This window comes from Protopterus annectens, chromosome 11.part0 (genome assembly GCF_019279795.1).
Source record: "Protopterus annectens isolate FY-2018-M chromosome 11.part0, PAN1.0, whole genome shotgun sequence".
NCBI classification, from domain to species: Eukaryota; Metazoa; Chordata; order Ceratodontiformes; family Protopteridae; genus Protopterus; species Protopterus annectens.
In genome coordinates this window covers 554,607,420-554,631,567 of record NC_056745.1, presented here as the reverse complement: position 1 = coordinate 554,631,567, position 24,148 = coordinate 554,607,420, and the positions used below count along the sequence as shown (strand labels likewise).

Sequence of the window (24,148 nt, the reverse complement as noted above, 5' to 3'; positions counted from 1 at the left end):
TGATTCTGATTGTGGTACAATGTATTTTTCCTGTTGTGTAGTTCTATTTACTTTATAATTCCAGTATATTGGCTTATGAACCTTGTGTGATGACAGATGACCATATTACCACTAGTACATATTTTTGGATGTATTGTTTAATAACATCATTTATGTTATCCACCTGTAGGAGAAGAGTAAGAGGACACGATTGTCCCAGTGTCTAACCATAATACCTGATGACCATCTGCTAGTTAACGTTCCTGCTGATTTGTATAGTAAAGGTGCTCAGAGTAGCAATGACATTGGTGCCCAAGGCTGGACAGCAATGTATGTTGTACATCAGTGTGTACATGAGCAAGGTTGTCATACATGTTTCCTAACATGTTCTTCTATATTCACAACTGAATATTCAGTGTCACTGATATAGATCTACAACAACAGTGGCTACACATCCGGCACATGACAGTGCTGTACATGTATCACAAGTCACGACTGTGAGAATTAGATGTCATGGTATTTGCTGAAGTCTGGACATCTGTCATGTCTGAAGGACTCTATTTCCCCCTCACTGATGTCTGGACATGCACCCATGCAGTCAGATCTGCATGTGCAACACATCTGCACAGGGAGGAAGTGCATGGCTGTGAGGCAGACCACTCTGCCTACAGCTTTATATATCTGTCTCCTACAGGGCAGAGAATGCCACACTGCAAGTGCCATCATGACAGAGTCACATGCTGCTGCTGCAGCTGTTCTGCTTGCTATCATTGTGTCATGTGAGGTCATATACATTGTGTCAAGGTGATGATATGATGGCAGCTGTGTAATAGTATCATTTTGCGGCAGCAATACATACTGAGGATTACTGTGCCATATGCTAGGAAAACACCTAGCCCTGTACCCCATGTTGGGGATCTTACCATATGTGTGGGTAGTATGTTGAATGTATGAGGGGAACAAAAGGTAACAAGGCAGGTCAGAGCAATAATGACAATGTTCCTGACACAGTTCCTTGGACTCTTTCCTTCTGGGAGTTAGTGATATAATTGAAGATGCCAGGTCTGCACCTTTGAGGCAAAGTACAGGGCATGGGTTGCCTCAGCAGTTTGGGCTTTATCCCTCTACACCATGGTGTGGCTAATCAGACTAGTTTAGCTGATGCTAAAGTCAGTCCTTCTAATAAGTAGGACATAAACTTCAGTAATAAAATATATTACCATCACTCTTATAGAACTGCTGTAGATGGTAACTTTACAACATTTTTACTTCTACATGTAGTGATAGATGCTATTTACAAATATCAAAACTTTTAGCTCACAGACCTGAGCACAAAACAGAAAAAGGGCAAAACAAAAAAAAAATACTACAGTCCCAAAAACATATGCCAGCAAAATAATCAGTAAATATTTGGATGTGAACAAGCCAAGACCACAGTCCAGGCACAACATTACAGACCAAACATTTCAGGTAATTCCAATACCAGGATTACAGAACTGTAACTACAACGTTAAGACCCTATAAACTGAAATCACTTTTAACAATGAAATCTAGCAAAAAACATAGAGCTTGGGTATACCTAACTTAACAGCCAAAAAAAAAAACAGACCCATACAGTCAATTAAAATAAGTTGGGTCAGATCATAGTATCAGAGGTTGGGTATACTTAACAGCAAAAAAAGACCCATAAAGTCAATTAAAATACGTAGGGTCAGATCATAGTATCAGAAGTTGGGTATACCCAAGCTAACAGCCAAAAAAAAGACCCATAAATTCAATTAAAATACATAGGGTTGGATAGTGGTATCAGACTGAAGCTAGAAATGCCACTGAAAATGTTTTATGCCTTGTTAGCTGCATAGGTCAATTGCAAGTTAAACAAGTATTACAGGTAGGGAATAATCCAAGATACTTACCTTTATCAAGTAAATATTAGTGAAAGAATACCAGCAGCCCATTCATTTTATTCAATGAATGGATTAAAGATAAAATCAAAATGAAAACATTTAACTGCATCAGATTGCAAGCTGAAGAGATAAAGGATGTCTAACTGACATTTTAGTGGTGTGATCTACTTACCTTCACCGGGGCCTTGTATTTACACTGACCAAATGATTATAAAACACCTATTCAATTAGCAGTGTACTCTGTGTGTTAACCAGACATTATTTTTATTTTATAGAAAGAAAAATTGCATTTAATATAAAATACAAATTATCATCTATTTTTATGTAACACTTGCTCTCCAAACCATGAGTACTGTGTTTCATTTTGTGAAAATAGAGTGAATAATTAGTACTAATTGTTCCAAAACCAAACCTGTTGTTTAGTCCAATATAAGGATTAATAACAAAACCTGAAGAAATACTTAACATCGGCTAAGTATAAATTCCTTTTCTGACCTAAGGCACAACAGATACCTTAAATTACATTGTCATTTCCTAAGCAATCACTTAATCTCTTTATAAGTGTATTCATATATTGTATGAAGACAACATTTAAATAATGTTTTAGCCTATTGAGTATACACTTTGGGAGTCATGCCTTCAAAACTAAATTATTCATTAAATGGTTTGACTGAGGAAATTAATAAAATTGCTCAATATATGCAATTAAGCCAATGTTTTAAAAAGGTCTTATTAATTAATATTTGAAAATAAATTAAACATAATACTGGTAGTGAGTGTGTATATTTATTTCAAAGTTGTTAGTGCTACCTAGAACCACATAATATTAAAAAATAATTAGTTTTTTTTATTTCTTGTTATAGATAGAAACTTGTGACTGCATAGTAACCATAAATTCTTCTTAGTCCTTTTTGGTCTTAAGTTCAGTGCTTCCATCATTAGCATCATTGTTGTCGCTTCCAGCATTACTGTGGCTTTGAGGCACAAAAGACAAGGATGCAGAGTTTATACAGTATCTTTTGCCAGTTGGACGAGGCCCATCTTTGAAGAGATGTCCTAGATGTGCGCCACACTGAAAGAAAATAATAAGACTAAATGCAAATTTCCATGCAAACAGATACATTGCTTCACCTGACTTAGACACCTGTAGATAATCAAACAGTTTCATGTTACATAGCTAATCTTTATGCAGATTTATGGATAGATAAATATTGTTTATAGAATTAAAAGGATCTATATTAGAACATCGAAGTTTCAGGTCTTCTAATGTTCTAATATCGACACCTAGTAACCCAAAACCGGTAAGACCAAAAATTTAGAACATCAAATTTTTTCCTAGGGAAAAAATTTGCTGCTCCAAGACACATACATACAACAAAAACACACCAAACACACAGTAATCCACACCCATACACCTAAAATCTTACATATAAACCTACACTAAACTGTGCATACACCACTATCTACCCACTTACCTTAACCCAAACCCTAACCCTAAGGTCCGTCACTATCGCACACACACCTCACCCACGCCCTAACCCTAACTTACCTATGCCACCCTAACCCTCACGTCCAAACATTTGCAAATTTACCTGACCCGCACCCTAACCTTAACTCACCTATCCCACCCTAACCCTCACGTCCACACAATCGAACACTTACCTGAACCCGACCGTAACTTTCCACCACAGAGCTGAAAATAGCGAAGCGACGATAACGGACAACCAAATTCTTTCCCTAGGAAAGAATGTGGTTATCTAAAAATTCACTATTTTCAACTTTCGGTTACTAGATGTCGATATTAGAACATTCAAACACCTGACACTTCGATGTTTTAATATAGACCCGAATTAAAATGACTAATTCATAGAGCTGACAAGGCACATACTATAAATCTATACCATTCAATGAAGCAATCCAAAAACAGAGGGTGTGTGTGTGGGTGTGTGTCGGTGTCCATGTGTCTACGTGTAAATGTCTGCATGTTTGCATGCACAAGCATGCATGGCCATGTATCTGCATTCACTTTTCAGTTTTATTCTTTTCACAAAACAAAACTCCAGCATCATATGGTTAAACTATAGTTGCATCATAAAACCTATCAGATCTTTCAGCAGGTGACGGAAAATGCATTAACAAACTTATCATAAAGAAACACTTTATTTGGCTGACTGACTTCTCTCCATAATTGGACTACTATTTTTTTTTTCAAATGGCATCAGATGTAAAAAGGAGTGGGAAATCAAATTACAGTTAATGCATCATTAATGGTTGTTACAACAGCTAGAAAACTGCAACCACAAAACATTTATAAAGTGCAAACTCATCAGTGACTACATTTGATTCTAATTAACACAGTGTATACGAGAAGTGATATGCTAAGTATTGGGGTTTAATGTGCATACATTAACTGGCTAGAGTTTGCTCTAAATGTGCTTTATACAAATCAACTCTAGACTTGCAGATAAAAAATTTCAGCAGTCTCCAAGTCTGTAGCAATAAGCAATGTTCTTAAATTTCATAGTCATACCTATAATCTATTTGTCAGGATTGGGCTTATGCATGTGCTTCTGTGAATTACAAAACAATTCACGTTCAGGGCTTGGGAATTTCCTGAAGCTGTGATGCAATTCACAATATTAAAAAATTCTGAATGAAAGCTTGTGTACTATCTGTGGAAATCAAGTAGTGTGCAAGTCATTGTGGTATCCTGACTATAGAATCCAGAGTCCATAAAATGTCACTGGGACAATTAACAGTGGGGAGGCACACCTTGATGTGCAATGGTATATGCACAGAGATTGTATGTGTTTACCTAGTGTGTGTGTGTGTGTGTGTGTGTGTGTGTGTGTCTGTGAATACACATTTATATATATATATATATATATATATATATATATATATATATATATATATATACACGTGTGTGTGTGCATGTATTTATACTGCACAAAGAAAAGCTGTGGACACCTTTGTGTTTTATCAAAAAAAAAAAAAAAAAAGAGCTTTATTAGCTTAGTGAAACAGACCAGGTTGAATCTGCCCAATGAAAAATAAAAGGATTTTCAGTTTTGTAGAATGTAAAACTCTTTACTGTCATTCTAAATTTTAAAAAAAAAATCTCTTGTAGTTATATCCCACTCATTCCAGTGTTTTCCATGGTGCAAAGATTGGGGTAGTCCCAGTTTAAAAGAATATTACAATAGTTTTGATGCTAAATAAAACTCAGAAATTAAATCTAGTATTTAGTCTCATATCAAAAAAAATGTTACCAGGACTCGCCTGTGCAGTTAAATGAGCCTTCTGACTTGTTTCCTCCACAACCAATAACCTGGTCTTTACAGTGAAGTTCTTCCAGATTCCTCTGGAACCTTGTTCTTTCTACACTCTTTCCAACTTCTTCTCATTGTCAATATTGTTACTGTTTGCCACTTATTATTCATACTTTCATATTTATGTTCATATTTTCATAACTGAGAGGCTTGCATATAATTCAGGGGCATGGTGTGAAATGGATTTGCCAATTAGTAGGGAAACAATTTAAAATAATATAAGTTGTTACTCTGAAATAATGTAACTTTTTATATGTTTCTTCTGTAACAGACAGCATTCAAAGTGCAGTTATGCAAAGCAATATCTGTCACAGACTGTTAAATTTACAGGTGATATTACAAAATGGAAAAAATATGTTCGGTGTCTTATGTCAGACAGGCCATAATGAATTAAGAACTCATGCCACATTTCAGTGGGGAAAACAGTCATTCAAACTCACCAGCTCTGCAGGCAAATAGAAACAGATCTGTAGTTTGATACACAGGCATTCAGTGGTGATTTATGGCCAGTTTTGGAGATTATTAAACAACAGAGAAACCTACTCAACCTTTTTAGTTTAATTTATAATAGCAATGTGCATGAAATAAAGCAAAGGCAATATAAAAGTATATTAATATAACCACAAAAATAGGCGTGGATCTCTTGGGTTTTTGATCCTGAGTGGTGCCTGCCCAGAGGGAAGGAATAACCAATTTTACAATGCCTTTCACTCTTGATCCTAAATGGTGAACAGATTTCCATGTGTAGTCGGTGGTAGAGCTAGCTCTAAAAAGAGCTGTTTTAGCCCTGTGGGTAGCTGGAGCCCTATATAGAGCTGTTACAGATCTCTATGAGCTCTGAGAAGAGCTGTTTTGTGTTTTGGATGCCCTTTCGGGCAGATGCGGTAGTTCTGAAAAGAATTGCTTTGTTTGGTTCACCGAAGCTGTGTCTGTGCCTCCGGCTGGTCTTACCGGAGCTGATATAGATTTCTGTGAGCTTTGAGAAGGGCCATTTTGTGTTTTGAATGCCCGTTCGGGTGTTGGTGGCAGCTCTAATAAGAACTTTTTTGTTTTATTCTTCAATGTGTCTCCGGTTGCTCTTACCAGAGCTTATACAGATCTCTGTGAGCTCTGAGAAGAGCTTTTTGGTGTCTGAGAAGAGCTGTTTTGTGCATGGTCACAATGGGCTCTGGGACGAGCTGCTGTTGTGTCCTTCAGTGTTCTGCGGTGGTGTCGATCTCCATTGTCCTTCTTCTTGAACAGATCTTTGGTTCTTTTGCTATGTGTGAGTCCTAAAAAGGACTATTTGTGCACTCCTCAAGCGCTGGTCAGAATGACCTGAGAGCTGTTGCTGTGCTGCTTTTATGCTACTGTGGAGGGGGCGTGGTTGAGAGATGTCCAATGAAAAGTGACTAGCTGGGGGTGTGGCCCTGGTAGGCCTACAAGGTGAAGACGGACCTGATTGGAAGCATCTCATTACTCTAATTTAGTTCCTTTTTGTTATTATCCAGCTTCTTGTTCATATGTGCCATTCCTAACCTCTAGCAATGCGTTGGAGCCTTTCGCTTTGTCACAATTATACCTATGTTTGAAAAAACTGTACTAAAACTTAAATTAACCAAAAAATTTAAATTAATAAAAATTAAAATTAAATTCAAAATTAAATTTAAAATTAAAATTAAAACTAAACTGTAAAACAGAGATCTTGGGCAATATTCTGGGGTTACTGTCTATAGTTCTAAATTTAGACTTGCCATTACCATCTGTAAAACACTGGAAGTAAGCTTGGTTCTGAGAAAGATTCTGAGATGTCCAGCACTTTCGGGGTAGATAGGAAGGTAGCCTGTCTGCCGCTCCTTCATCAGGGAGAGCGTACATTAGGTAGTAAAAAGTTAAATGTAGTTTGACATTGAAATTTTACATTTTAAATTAAAAACTGAGCTATAGACAATTAATATAGACAATATGAATTGAAGGGTGTTAGCGTCATATCTATCTTAATATAATAAGGGTGCATTGGAAACAAAGTTCTTGACAAATGGGAATAAAGCAGTGATTCATGGAGCTTATGTCTGGACACGTAGCGATATGAAAACAAGTTATACTGTCTTTGGATGTATAACTGTATAACAAAGATTCCCACCACTCATTTTGGGTTGTGTATCCTTGTAACACTGATCCTTCAGCTTCTCTATGGATATCTTGCCTTACATTAACAACCCATGCTTTATCTCTTAAGGTACAAACTTAACTGTAGTTCCTCAGTCTTTCTCTAAATACCCAGCAGTATAACAGCAATTTCTGCACTTCTTCTCTGAAGTGTCAAGCTGTATAATGGTGATTCCTGCATTTTATCTGTGGATGTGTTGCAATATAACAGTGACATCTGCAGTTTGTCTCTGGATGTATAGTTGTATAACAATGATGCATGAAGTTTGTCTCAAGATCTGTAGATATACAAATATGATTCAACATTAGACATGCAGCCCTATAACAGTGGTTTCTTCATTTCATGTCAGGAGAAATTGTTGTAAAACAATGATTCCTGCATTCCATCTATGGTTGTCTAGCTTTGCATCGACAATTCTTGCAGTTCATATCTGAATGTGTAACAGTGTAACTGCAAATCTGCATTTTGTCTCTAGAAATCTAGATTTATTTCAGTGATTCTTGTGGTTCATTTCTAGATGTATAACCTTATAACAGCAATTCCTGCAGTTCCTCTCTGGATGATAACAGTGGTTCCTGCAGTTCCTCTCTGGATGATATCAGTGGTTCCTGCAGTTCCTCTCTGGCCATATAGCCTTATAACAGCAATTCCTGCAGTTTGTCTGTAGATAGGGAGCTATATGACAATGACTCCTTTTGTCCATTTCTGGATTTCTAGCTGTGTAATGGTCATTGCTGCAGTTCTCTGCGTACCTACCAATTCTTGCATTTTGTTTCTGAATTTCTGGGTGCATAGCAGTGTAACTGCAATTCTTGCATTTAATTTCTCAATTCAGTGATTTCTGCAGCTGATCTTTGGATGCATTACCTGGTAACAGTGACTCCTGCAGCTCATCTCTGGATAGCTAGACTAACATGAGTGACCTATCATTTCTTCTCTGGATTTATTGCCTTATACCAGTGATTGACAGAGCTTCTCTCTGAAAACGCTGCTGTATAATAATTCCTGCAGAGCACTTCCACGAACCTTCCACTCCTTTGTTTACACTTCCTGCATGCTACCTTCTCTTCCTCTCTGTTATCCAATGTTGCTTCTTTATTTTAAATAAATACAATGTGACTGTTCATGGAAATATACTGATTCTATCATCCCTGTTGTCCACTGTTGTACTTATTGTTCCTGTAAGTACAGTTGTATCAAATACTCCTGTTGCTTACTGTTATATATTTATGCTTTATTTGTATGTATGTTGTTTGACTTATTTTCTGTAAAATTATAAATTCTTAACAATTTATTGAGCTTTTCTCCATGGGCCTATATTGGAAATGGGTACTTTTTTGCTCCAGTGGACTCCTTCATTTAATAAGTGCATATAAATAAAATACATAAATAAATAACAATGATTGGACAACTATAAAGCATTCTATAGCTATGTCAAGAATCTCAATGGCAACACTCAGATCTGCTCTGAGTTACAGCACAATGGCACTAAATATACAAAACCAACAGATATTGCCAACATCCTGGCAGATAGGTTCAGTGCTAACTTTGCCCCCCCTCTCACCCACTAAAGGGCCCATCTCTATACCTGAAGAATGCAAAGTTCCTGTAATCATGGCTGCACAGGTAAAAAAACACACTCTCCAAAGCCAAGAAAACAGCATCCATGGGACCTGACAACATCCCAGGCTGCATTCTACACGAACTACAAAACAAACTGGCACCCCACCTAAGTACCATGTTCAATCATAGCCTCACTTCAGGCTTTGTGCCCACTGACTGGCACACAGTGACAGTTATCCCACTCCACAAAGAGGGTGTCACCACGAACCCCGGGAACTACCGCCCCATTAGCCTGATGAGCCTGGTCTGCAAGGCCATGGAACGTATCATCATGGAACTCATAAACAAAGACATTGGTAATCTCCAAACTCTGGACTCTACCCAGTTCGGTTTTGTAAAAGGCAGATCATGTCTCCTAAACCTGATAAACTTCTTTGAAGCCATCACCAAAACTGTAGACGAGGGTAAGGTGGTTCACACAGCCTATCTAGATCTCACCAAGGCTTTCAACACCATCCCCACTCTGGAATTATAGATAAACTCACTAAACTAGGTATAAATCCCTATGTCACAAGATGGGTTGCCAACTGGCTCACTGACAGAACCCAAACTGTGAAAGTAGCAGACTCCAAATCCGACTTCAGACCAGTGACAAGTGGAGTACCACAGGGTTCAGTCCTGGGTCCTCTCCTGTTTGGTATCTACTTCCCTGAAGTACAGGCTAACACAGAAGGTCTTTGGCTAATGAAGTTCGCAGATGACTGCAAACTAGGAGCCATAATCGAAACTCCTAATGATGTGGACATCCTACAAAAGGGCCTCAATGAGACAGATGTCTGGTGTCAAAGCCATGGCCTCAAGCTCAATGCCAAAAAGTGCATTGCTATCCCCTTTTTTAAAAACTCTGTACCCATGAACTACCACATAGGAGATAGTCCACTTAACACCAAATGTGTGATAAGAGACCTTGGGACGTAGGTGGACAGCAGTCTCTCCTTTGATAATCACATTGCGACATTAGTCAGGAAATCCTTCTACAAAGCACACCTCATCACAAATGGTTTCTCATCCAGGAAAAAAGAGGTCATTGTTCCCCTCTACTCGGCACGCATTAGACCCATTATTGAGTACAATGCCCCTTTTGGTATGTACCTCACAAGACATGTACAACAACTGAAAAGGCCACAGAAATACCTCACAAAGAGGATTACAGGCCTCAAACAGATGTCCTACGCAGACCGTTTCAAAAAACTCCAGCTTTACTCCATCGCATATCACCAACTCAGAGGAGATCTCTGCCTAACATACAAAGCTATGTCAAACCCAGAGCTGTTGGACATGCTCCAATTAAAGAAATCACAATCCCTCTGAGCTACACACTCTAGGGACCTAAACTTTGTCACCACAATAAACAAAACTTGCTGGAGGGATAGATTCCTGTCCCAGAGACTTCCCATACTCTGGAACAAAACTATCTATCTATATCAAACAAAGCTCTTCATTAGCACTCTTCAAGAAAAATCTTGATGATTGGATAGGAAATAGGAAATTCACCCCGGGGATCACTTCTGTAGCTCTGCTTGACAGGGGCACAGGAAATAATTTTCTTGGGTGACGAAAGCCAGGGTACCTTTTTAGTTAGGCTTATATAGGCCCTAGGGTCAATAGCCTAGTACCTACCTATGAACCTATGAACCTATTCCTGTGGCTTATCTCTGGATCTGTAATCTTACATCAGAGATTCCTTCAGGTCACCTCTGGATGTGTAACCTTCTAAAAGTGATTCCTGCAATTTACCTCTAGAAATGTAGTGATGCCTGCAGTTGGCCACTGAATGTTTACCTGTATACTAGTGATTCTGGTTAGTCAGCTTTGGGTGTGTTGCTTTGCATCAGCAATTCCTTCAGTTAATTTCTGGATGTGAAGCTGTATAATGGAAATTCTTTTAGTGTAAACCCTTAATTGCACCCAGATAAGGAGACAAAATTATTGGGAGCAAATTATTTCCATTTCAGCAACAGCTGCAATGAGACCTGATAAATATTAGTGGACATAAGAAAAGAGTGTATCTGTATTTGTATGCAAATCATAATTACTGTACTCAATGTAGGGGTGATGAGGTAATCTGGTAGCATGCCATTACCTTATTATCTGTATGTAACATCAACATAACTCCATTGGCTAGGTAATAATCCACAATTGGCTATTACCAGATTTAAACCATCTCACTACTGAACACTTCCAACTAGCACAGAACAGTATCTCTCCCCCTCCCAAACTCCTCTTCTTAAGACTTAAAAATAGTAAATATCCTCTCTCATTTCCCTACTTTGATATTCTCCTCGACTTTCTCATGGGTCTTAAAAAAGTTAACTTCCACATTTACTGCTCTACTTAGTACTATCTCAATTCCTCTCTCTTTTTCTCAGGCTGCCACAGAGTGTTTCTGTAATATTGTTCTTTCCACCTAAGGCAGGCCCCATTCCTTTTGCCTACCCTATCAACAATTCCCTCCCACCCTCTCCTCTAAATGTATTTCCTGTCATCCCACCATCTCACCAACCTTATCCAATCCATTACACTACATCCCATATATACTCATGACTCTTTCCCTAGTCCTGACTGGTTGCTTCCCAAACCATAACCATCCAACTCAGCTGTATTGAATTACAACCTCTTCCACCAAAAAATCTGCAACATCAACCATTTGAGTTTTTTCTTTTCATCCACATTTATACTATATTACCTGTACTTCTGTTAAATTAAATAATGTGTATAGCAATAATTCATGATGATCGAGTTTGAAAGTGAGACTGTCAACTGCTAAGGTAATAGGTATATAATGTCTCTACTTAACTCATCAAAAGCAGAGGTTTAAGCTGTTAAAACTAAGAAGAAAATATGTCCATAGCCTTAATGTTTAGTAAAATACGATTTGATAAAACCAGTCAACTGGGCAGTCATTCAAAAATAGAACTGAATATGTTGTGTGATATAAAACCTTTAATGAGGACAAGGCTTGGTGACAAGTGTATTTGATGTACAGTAAATTCAAAATGTCAGCACAGTCAGCTTTTTCTGAGACCCAATAACTGCACATAAAGACCTCTTTCTTTCCTAATCTGTCCATTTCATAACCTATACAGTGCCAGGAATTTCTTTTTTACTAGAATATTTATTACTCCTACGTCTCAGTCAGGTGGTTTTATAACTGTCTCATGCCACTGTTTGTCATTCTACAATCCCTTTAGGGAAACTTTTCTAAACATAAACAATACTTTCTATCCAGAAATATCAGCAACATTACATCTGATTCATCCATCCTGTCTTTCATTTGTGTCTATTTCTAGATAATATGCTATTTTTAAAAATACTTGTATAATTAACTACTTGCCTGGTTAAATTAAGTCTTCTTAGCAATGGTAAACAGTAATTACCACAAAAAAAGATTCATTTAGCCAAACAGTGAAACACAGTTAAACATGCCACCCTGACAAGAACTCCACTGAAAATTTCAAAAAAAATTGTGGTACTTTAACTTTGAGAGCCTAAACTGTCTTTAACTATCTTAATCTTTAAAAATAATCACAAATAAAAGTCACTAAGGGAAAAAAACAAACTTGCACTATAAAATGCACATCAACAATGCACTACACACACGACTTACTGCACTTGAAGAAATGTGTGTATATGCACTATTCTGACTCTACAGAGTTAAGGTATGCCTGCATAAGGGTAATAAATCAAGAGGAATAACTGGTAGCATATAAGACCTGGATAAAAAGGTGATAAACATCAGTTTTAGATAAGGTTGGTATATAATAACAATACTCCCTGCTGGGCTGACTGGTTGTGCCCATATTTCCAGTGCTATTTACCCATGAGACTAAACCAGCTGGTTGTTAATAAGCTAGTATGACCAATGAGCCAAGTAAGATTATTGCAGCAATACCAACTCTTCATAAAGAAAGAAAGTGGAATTTTTGATTCTGCTAAGCTACTTTAGTGTTGCTATTGTACTCCAGTTTTGTTGCATGATGTATGTATATGTGTGCTTGTGGGTGAGTGCATATTGTACACACACACACACACACACACACTCACACACACACACACATATTGTGGCATAGTGCCTATTGATAATGTCCTGTTTTGATGTATAAAATCACCATCATATATCATAGTACAAATGTAGCTTTTCTCCCCGGGCCTCCGCTGAAAATGGACATGTATCCAGTCGGACTCTCCCGGTTAACAAATGTAAAATAAAATAAATAAATAAATGACTGATCTGTATATACTGCATATTATAATAGTAAAATCTAACAGCGGAGTAATATGAATCATCTGTGAGGTGTTGCTAAAAGAAAAAGAAAAGTGATACAGATACCCATGAAGGACAACTAAAATAAAATCAAAATAAAAAAATTGCTTCCAACCAAGGTGTTCCACATGAACTCACTAGCCAAAATAGAAAGCTCACAGTAAACATTTGAGATTTATAATAAAGACTTTCATCAGGCTGGTTTTAGAATAGTGAGTTCATGTGGAATACATTGTCTGGAAGCTATTTTTTTTTATTTTAACACAGTTGTTGTAAAACACAGTGTGTAAGCCAATATGGCAGAAATATATGCCTCTTGTTGTAAGGGAGTTTTGTGACCAAAAATGAAGACTCTTTGGGAAATTCTAAGCTGAAACCTTAACCTAAAGAAGCTGTGGAATACCCGCAAACTAGCTGTTTCTAAATGTAAGAACACCACAAGTGTTACTATGGATACTTGGGGTGCCAGTGCCTGCTGATCGATGGACCAACAAGTATAAGGCAGCTTGAACTAACCTTTAATACCAACTCTGTGGACTCGAAGACCATCCTGTTTTTCTTTAAGAAAATAAGCATGTAAACTGAAGGTGAAATGTAAGTAACCTGAAAGTACATTAAGCAGGAGTATGCTGATTTTGTAGACATGAGCTCAGAACTTTATCTCTTTGTGTAAATACATTGTACTCGAATTAAGGCTATATATATATATATATATATATATATATATATATATATATATATATGTTTACTATCTATTGGAAATGCACTTGTACTTTTAATCTTCAGGTTGAAAATAAATGCTAAAATTGAAAATGTTTTCATATCTTCTTCTTTCGGCTTTCCCAGTTAGGGGTCACCACAGCAGATCACCTATCCACTCGTGATTGGCAGTGGAGTTTTATGGTGTCGAGTTGCCAGCCTGGAACCCAGCCTTCCACAGAAGACACACATATGCACTCACACCTAGGGCCAATTTAGAGTGTCCAGTCCACCTACAGCATGTCTTTGGGATGTGAGAGGAAACTGGAGCATGCAGAGGAAACCAATGCGACCACAGGAAGGACATGCAGACTCCACACAGAAGGCACCCCAGCCGAGGATCGAACCGGAGAACCTCTTGCTGTGAGATGGCAACCTAACTGCTGCACCACCATGGCGAAAATGCTTTCATATCAAAATGTCAAATTTAAGGAAGCCATGTTTCAACAGTCACTGTTTTGAAAACAGAACCATTGTACCGCATTTGCCATCCAGATGTCGGTTTAAGTAGAATACAAGGTTTAACCAAAATGAGGAGATAATGTGCCATTTTTGTGTTTTTGAGAATACAAGCTTTAATTACAAGCATTCCATTTTAATAGATTGCATTTTGACAAAAGTAATGGTTGTGAACAGTTAACAAGTTTTTTTTTTTGCAGTATAAATGATTTTATGTGCTGACAACATGAACCATGCATTAGTGTTCCATTTCTTTTATTTATTAAACCTTATAGATCTATGTGATTGTGTATATCCGTAACATGTGTCTCTTCACCTAATTACATTAACAGAAATCCAGAAGAGGAAAGTAAAGTATAGTGGTAGCTTTGTTTAGTTAGTTATCAGTATGGATCCGAAACAGAAGTTGCTCATAATATAACGTATCCATATCACAAGGCACAATGTTGTGCAACTAACTGTACAAATTCAGGAGAGATCAGCTGTTCTCTAGGTGATGACAGACGTTCAAAGATGCATTCCTTATCAAGTAAACAACATCTTTTGGGTGATGATGGCAAACAGAGCATTAGTCCACTTTTTAAATCTTTAATATGGTTTTGTTCCAATTATATTGCGTGCAGAACATCTAACATGAATAACTTCTGCTTGCACAATAAGCTCCTCAAACATCTGTGCCACCCTTCAGCTGCATTTTGGCTACAGGGGTTACCAAGACAGCATGTATCCCACTGATTCCAAAACCCAACTTCAAATAGTGGTGATAGTCTTTCTGCAATTGAACTCTGTATAGCATAGCGTCTGGGTCTGCCAAGTATGTAATTCTGCTTAAAAAATGACATAATGTTTTACCCACCTCGGTCATATCATTTTCTATTTCAGTAAATGTGCAATTAATACTGTCAAGTGAGACAAAAGCTAATGCAAAGCATCGCAAACTGCATACTGCTTCCGAACTCTGAAGCTAAGTGTAACTTCTGTATTTGTATCTACACTATTTGACACAGATGAAACCAGCAACCTTTAGGTAAACTGTGAGGTAAATTATGCTTAATAGAGTTCACAGTACTCTTTTTCAATATCGCTTAACACCATGCATAGTCTTAAATCTAATCTGTATCATGCACACAAAGACAGTACACAATTCCAGAAATCATCCTAAAATTCCTCAGATTTAGATGGCATTATTCCAAACACTACAGGTATAATTTTTTCTGCATTCACTTCCTTCTAAGCACCAATGAATACTGTAGACTTTATGACATTCTCTTGAACTAAATGGGAATGTGCTGTCTACCAGAATGTACTCTGCAGAACACAACATTTTTATATTGGATTCCGTAGTAATAACAGCACAATTTGTACTTGAATCTGATACTGCAGTACGTTCAATAATGAATTCACCATTCTTAATGGGGAGATTTTCAGGTTTAAGATCTCGTAATGTACACACATCAGTAAACATGCTTTTCCTCTTGTTCTTTCTTTCCCTGCTTATGGTTTGTTTAAGGGTGGAACTATTTGGTAAAGTATTAACAACACAATTTGATGTCCTTGCCAGTACTTCTGATACTATTTTACAAGGATCTTCAATTGAATGCTCTGCATGTCTATTTATACTTTCACACACTTTAAACATCTCAACATTTAATGCATGTGCTGCATGAAAATGATTACTACTTTTTCTAACCTGTTACCATCAATAACTAAATCTATAATGCAACGCCCTTTACATTTATCTTTACTTTTTCACATGCAACATCAATATCTCCTACTTTCTGTACTTTTCTCAAAGTAATACTGATATCCGTCAAGTGTCAACACACAGTAATTCCTTTCCTTTTTGTGGCATTACTGTTCCACAGATATTGCCAACTATGTCATGTATGAACGCAGCACACTCCATTTGGTTCTAAAATTACATATACAAAGAATACAGCTTACATTGTAAACAGTAAAATGTTTCCTCCATATGAGCAAACTTACCTTTTCCTCTACAATTGCATTTCTCAAAAATGAAACTGTCATACAATCCACAGTTCTGATAACGGAAAGCGTTACAGTTAAAGAACTATTTGCAAACATGTACTATGTCACATTATACAACGACCCCCCCCATTAATATTCAAAAACATGCATGCTGATTGGTCAGCGTGCATGTTGTAAATCAAAGTTATAGTATTGGAAAAAGGTCCGGTCGCCTGGACTTTTTCCATTACTATAACTCTTTTTTTACAGCAACGGAGAAAGCAAGATCTCCATTGCTTCACACTGTCTCGCTATGTTAAACTCCTTTAACATAGCGAGACAGTTTGTAAAAAGCAATGGAGATTTTGCTCTCTTCGTTGCTTTTTTCAGAACTGTCTCACTATGTTAAACCCATTTAACAAAGCGAAACAGTTTGTAAAAAGCAACGGAGATCTTGCTTTCTCCATTGCTTTTGCCCACAGCTCTGAAGTACTGCGTAGGCATACGCATGCGCAGTACATCAGAATTGCCGCAGAATACCAGACAGCTGCGGAAGGGCAGCAAGGACGCATTATTTGTTTTCTTAAATAATGTAATTGTATAATATCAATAACCCACTTCTGGGTGTGGGTAATGCTGGATTTACCCATGGTTGGCTTTGTTTGGCCACTCGGGCTTTGCCCTCGTGACCAAACCACACCAACCGTGGGTAAATCCAGCATTACCCACACCTAGGCGTGGGTTATTACTATAATATTGCTTAGCCAATACAGAACCTAATATTCATAAAGGAATTTCAAAATGCTTGACGTACACTAAACCGAAAAGGAAAACATTCCCTATATTGCAAATTCACTAATAACTGATTCAACGTTTAAAAACTGTGTAACTGTACTTTCACTAAGACGAGAATCTGCTGACTGTATTTTCTACTTTTGATAGCAAACATATATATATATATATATATATATATATATATATATATATATATATATATATAGGGTCCATATCACATAGTCAAAGTTTAATAACTTCGAACACGGAATGTTCGAACCATCCTGTTCGAAGTTAAAAAATTTGACTATGGATAAAAACATAAAAAATGAAAAGAAAATAAAAACTGTTGTAAGCAGGGCGGCAAGCCCCCCTGCACCCCCGCTACTTATATATACCAGCTCCGAGATCGCACCACATTGAACAAAATGGAAACCTCCCCTTATGGAGATTTCCATTGAAATGACTGAACTTCTGCGAATTCAAACTTATGGTCTCGACCATATGAGGTTCGAACTTGCAGAATTTCGACTATCTGATAGGAATCCTATATAGAGTATTCTTTTCATGACATTGTAACCAAGTGTTTTTTGTATGATTTATTGTAAATGTTATCTTGCTAACTGTTTGTTTAGTTGCAAATGATAATTATTTAACTGTTTGTATGTAAAATTTAAAAACTCATCGTGGAGCTTTTCTTCCCAGATCTCCACTGAAAAGGAGCCAAGCACTCAGCTGGACTAACCCAGTTAACAAATGTAAAATAAAATAAAAAAATAAATTATATATAAATATATATATATATATATATATATATATATATATATATATATATATATATATACATATGTATAGGAGAATATCAGCAGTAATTGAGTGCCATTACACTGTAGTATATACGAGTATAAAAGCATTAATTGAGTGCCACTATACTGCAGTGCATATATATATATATATATATATATGTATATATATATATGAGTATATCAGCATTAATCAACTGCTGCTTTCACTGATGCTGTACTAATTAAGACCAACCTATTTAAAACAACTTCAATCAAAGCTATGATTCACCAGCAGAGCAGCAATCCCAGAAGTAAACCTAATACTTTTCTTTTGCTGTCAGTAAAACTCCACAATATATTGTTCGTTCACAATATACTAAAAAGCAGCACAAACTGCGCTCTCTGAATTACTACTGCTCATGCTTCAACAACCTGCATAGCAATGAAACTCATACACAGGCACAAAACAAACTCACTCCTGTTTTAACATTTAAATTCATAAGCTCCAATGCTGACTCTGGAATTTAATTGGCTTTTAAAGGAAGTTAATAACCAATATTTAATAATATGTCTGACAGGCAAAGCCATAAGGAAGGAATGGACTACAATATAAACTGTTTGTGCTCGTTTGCTCTGCACACTGAAATAAGATACGGAGACCTGTATTGTCTAGTGGATTTGAAATCCCCCTGGCCTTAAGATTACACAAGCTTCTCCTAATCTATCAATCCCTTTCTATAAATGAATATATCGTAGTCTATGAACAGAATCCATGTTCTCACAGGTAGGTGTCCTGCTGTTAAACTTCCTTTGGATCAGCTCTGGAATGACAGCCAAAATCAGAATTAGATTCTAATCCAACTGTCATGTACACATTAGCAAATATAGTTGATGTTGCCTCTCTAGAACAGATAGTCTTTACCATTAATCCCATCATCCTCAGTGTTTTATTTCTCACTTATGTGGCATTTTCTGTAAAACTTAGATTACTGAAGATCCACAAAACAAGTCTCAAATTTGGTCTGTCACCTCAAAAATAGTGCTGTAGAGCTCTGTTTCTAGCTGTGACATACAGTTACCCAGACATAAAACCTTAGATTTATGACTTTAAACCTTAGCCGGGAGTTTAGTCTGTCAAGAGAATTAGGCACAGTAGTTATATCAGACTGTGTATTAACAGTAGCTCCTGTTTTATACAGTCAACATATTTTGAAACTCAGCTTTTTGTTACAATGGTAGAGCTGAGAATATGAAGTTGAACAGCATGGGTCCTAAGATGGACTCAAGAACCACTCCATTTCACCTTAAACCATTCCTGGATTTGATGCAAAACAGTTACAGTTTGAGGTCAGTTAGTTAATCATTCTGTAATCTCCCTTACTGTAAATATATTAAGCTTTGGTGTGATTTAATTGTTACTTATGACATCATGTGGCAGGGAGTCACATGCCTTAGCTAATATTTATAAATGTAAAGCCATAGCTAAGGTGGAGTAAAGGTACTGGCTGCACTGGGTCCAAGCTGCTAAGGTGTGTGACTGGTAATGCCAATTGGTCTAAAAGCAGTACTCGTAATGCACTGCCATAATTCCTTCAGTATTGGCATGTCAATATTCATTGACTAAACAGTGGTATGGCTGTTTAAGTGAATGAATTTTTGTCATTTCTCTCTGTTGCTGTAGACGTTTGCTACTTTTACAGACTAGTGCAGTAATTAGTTCCTTTTTTCTTATTTTCTCATCAATCTCATCCACTCAGTTGGTACTAGCCTTTGTAGTAATACTGAAATAAACATGTTCCCAAAGAGATCAGTCAGGGCACCTTTCATTATATTAATCAAGTGGCTAGAACTATTACCATAACATGTGCTGGTATTCCAATACACTTTTTTCCAGAGCAGATTGGATAATGTTATTGCGAATGAAAGAGTAACTAGCATCTATCATGCTAAATAGTAAACTTTAAGGTCCAGGTTCAGACCTACAGCTACTCCATAGGTTCGTAGGTGAATACTAGGCTAACTACCCTGAAGAGCCATTTTAAGCATAGCCATTAACCAGAGGTGACAACCAACCCCCTAGACCTTGTGCCTATGAGACAAAGAGCATAACCATTATGTCAAGCCCATTAGCAAAGTAAGTATTAAATGCTAACTCTATTTCTGGAAATGTGTATTTTGTCAGCTCCATGGAATAGAGGAAAGAATTCCTGCATATGACCCAGGCAAACAGGTTTTTATTAATGGCCCTGACACTGCAGGAGCTGATAAATGAAGGGAGAAGGAAGGACTTGTACCTGCTTGCCTTTCTCTGGGACCAGGACAGAGACTATGTGTTAGGGAGTTGTGTAGAAACTGTGGCACCAGTATAACCAGAGAACACAGTGGACAGCATGTCAGGTCAGAAAAGATAGGGCCACTGGCAAGGCTGCATGCAATGATGGAAATGGAAAACGGCCTTGTAATGAACCAGGGCATGTTCCTTAAGAGAGAAGCCTAAGACAGGCACATCAAGAAGGAGGTAGGGATGTTCACCTTACTGGCTCAAAGCCTGTAGGGCGCCTGGAACCAGCACAGGGGGAGTCAGGACATAAAATCTGTTGGCCCACAGAATGATATTCTCTTCCCAGTCTGCCTGATGAGTGAAGGAGAATGAATGAGACAGTGAAGTAACTGTGACTGGGGTGGAGAGTTGATGGCCAGCAGGAAGTGGCAGACAGAAAAACATTGTTAGCAAATTAAGTGGAATGATCCAAGGACCATTTCCAGCCATAAACTGACCCATTAGACAAAACATTACAAATAATAGACAGGCATTTGTATATAATTAAAAGTAATGTGTATGTATTTAATGCATCTTGCTTTTTCTGTTATAGATCCAAAGATGACCAGTAAATGCTTTGATCCACTAAGAGGGTAACTTTGACAGCTCCTATAACTTTTTTTTTGCTTTATGATAGAACAGCTAACATCCAGAAAAGGTCTAGCAAATTTAGTTACTGTTCCACTGTTAGAAAATAAGCCAAATTAAGTATAAGAACTGATGGTACTGTATAGCTGTACAGTATTTCTTTCTTTCTTTCAGAGTTAGATATCAAAATCTTAAACCAACACATAACAGTACTCTTCAATCAACTGATAAATAAACAATCAGCTACAGGATTATACAATAAAAAAATAAAATGTTAATAAAATGTTTTACTAAAAGTAAACTGAGTAATACAGTTTGAGCTATTAATCATACACTCAAGGTATAATATTTTACAAAGGAATATAGAATAAATTGTTGTGATAGATACACAGCTTACAGAAAAACACTAACTAAATAGTCCCTATGTGAAATGTGGCTAAAGTAATTGTTAGGCCTTATCTGTCACTATCTAAAATTTTAAAATAAAAATTCAGGAAAAATAGACAAAGTTCAGAAATGTAGGGGAGCACTAAGTCTATGAAGCATATCCAAGACACCACAAAGACTGATCCAAAATGCCATGTGTGAGTTGAGTCTTCAAAGCAAGAGTTAGGTCTTCAAAACAAGGAGGTCACATCACTTGACTTCTGGATGTTTGGTGCAGGACTGGTCACCACTGGAACATATCTAGTCAGTACAGTTAAGGATAGGCATAATCTCCCTGTAGAAGTCTACACCAAAAAACACACAAATACAAACTGTATAAACAAAAACGACTGCATCCAATGGTAGAAGCTGGAAACCAAACTCTTTAATACAATACAGCCAAAAAATAATACTAAGTTAAAAAACATCAAACAGTTTAGTGCTTTTGTTCCTAGAATAGAAACTTCTTCAGAACTCCATGCCACTTTCCTGGGATGGCATTCAAAAGGCAGTATACCTTAGATGAGTAGTATAATGTTTCAAGTAACTGGAGAGAACTAGCTTAGCATAGCTAAATGTTACGAGTGCATGTGTGTTTATGGTACTAATCCCCGTGCAGAAAAAGATTTACAGCTCTGCACTTTAAATTTTGCTTTTGTTTTTAGCAGCAGCTTCACAATAAGCAATCATATATCCTGCAGTCTTGGTCGGTTAATTTCTTAGAAACACACAGCTGCACATTTTATACACTTGTACATACACATCACAGCTTTGTTGCATTTTCACTAACAAAACAGTTACAGGTATATATGGCCCTAACACCTTCTTTTATATATGTTGCAGTTTTGTTGCATTCTTACTAACAAAACAGTTGCAGATTTATATAAACTCCTAACTTCTATCCCTCCATCTAAACGTCATGCATGTTTTCTTGAGATTCCCTTAAAACACAAAGCTTGAGATAGGAGTACATCCTGTTTAAGTATTTTCCCAAATTCCGTATCTTGACAGACCATTAAAAATGCATCCTTGGTACAGGCCCTGCCTGAACAGATTCCACCTCAGTACATTTTTGAGTGAAACATGATGGGCCCTCTGCCTGGAGAAGTCAATTCTGCATGGTAAGCAGCAGTCTATCAGATGCAGTATCTTCTGGAATTACTCATTAACAGATTGTTTCTCTGCAATCATTGTTCTAATTTGACCGGCACACATTCCGTGCACTTAGAGTTACAGACAGATCATAGATAGGTAATTTGTCCTTATTTATCTTACGTTCTGAATTTGAAATGTAAAATCCAGCTTCATCCACCTTTGCAGAAATGCCTACAATTCATGCATCAGTTGAGGATTTATGGTAATCAGTCTAGAGTTAATAGAGGGAATCTCTCTTTTAAAAAGTATTTTCAATGGCATGAGTGAAATATGTAGACCCTGCTCACCTGCTTTGGAATATGTGGAATTTAATGAACTCAAGTCAGTGTCATTCAGAGTGCCTAATCTGTTTAAATCGTTACCGAGATCAGATTGACTAGTTTCATCTTCCATGGAACCACTGAATGAGTGAGACAGTATCTTTATGTTTTAAGCCACAGATAAAAACATGAGTGAACACAGAAGGTTCTTCACCTTAGTAACCCTAGATTCACATTGGAAAGTCCCCTTGGCCTTAGAGATGATTAGAATCACTTCCATCAGACATCTGAAGTTATACAGTAAGCAGAAATTGTACCCACTTTTTTCTTCACTGTTACAGTGCCTTCAATTGCCACAGTAGGTTATGTCACAGAACAATACCGTAAGCAGTGAAGGAAGCTGTAAATCACACCATATCCATCCTGGATTCTCCGAAACCTTTTAAGACTGATTTTGTGTTACATTTGAGGATGCAATACCAATGAAGTGTTGCCTTTGTATTTTCTGGATGGTTCTGGGACAATTAATTGTACAAATTTACTTTAAGCTAGGATCATACCAAAAGCTAACACTTATGAGTCAAAACTTCCACAGTCATCTAGTATTTGAGTAATACTAATAAATAAACAAAATAGTTCACTAAAGTGAGTTAATAAGACTATGCGTAGATTATTTTTGTGTAAAATGAAAGAAAATTTTGCTGAGAAAATAGCCAGTTACTACAGTATTTCAAGTGCGGAGGACTGTGAAATATTATTGGTGGGTAAGAGATCCAAGATGGTGGTCATTTGAGTAGCACTCTCTCCACAAAGCTCTTACCCTAACTGCTAGAAATACTGCAATAGCCAGCAAATTGAGGTATAGAAGTACTATCCAGAAAGGAACTACCTGCACTGATCCTGACTGCACCTGATTTATCTTCAAATCTGGTAAATCTGATAGTTTAATATAGATTTACTAACTGTCAGTAACCAAAACAAGCCTGCACATGTAGAATAGAGGCCTGAAGGCTTCATCACCTCAGCAACTGACAGCGACCACGAGGAGGAAAATCAAGCAAAGCCAAGGTGAGGAAATGCCCAAAAAAGTGGAAGGCATGGACACTCAAACCTCAAAAACTAAATTACCATCAGTTTCATCCCCAGAGAAAGAAGTTACCCCAAAAAGACAAAAAACATCCAAAGCCCAGCAAGAACAAGTAAAGGAATGCACAAAGCAGAAGGCTGATAATACCATACACATGGACGACCTGAAGAGCGCCCTTTTACCCCTGCAATCTGCTGTTCATGGCTTCTCTGAAAAATTTAATACTTTCAGAGACACAATCAACCAAATTGCTGAATGTCTGGAGCTAGTAGAGGGGAGATCCAAAGCAAATCGAACACCTGAAAGCAGAATT

General features: G+C 37.2%; 1 protein-coding gene across 1 annotated transcript in view; it reads right to left on the bottom strand.

Annotated features, from left to right (window-relative positions):
• Positions 1-2,133: 2,133 nt before the first annotated feature.
• Positions 2,134-24,148, bottom strand: part of MSRB3 (methionine sulfoxide reductase B3) — an 823,136-nt gene continuing 801,121 nt past the window's right edge. The window contains exon 7 of the mRNA XM_044088063.1: positions 2,134-2,958. Coding sequence (XP_043943998.1) covers positions 2,788-2,958 — 171 coding nt within the window. The 3' untranslated portion in view covers positions 2,134-2,787. The remainder of the gene's footprint in view (positions 2,959-24,148) is intronic.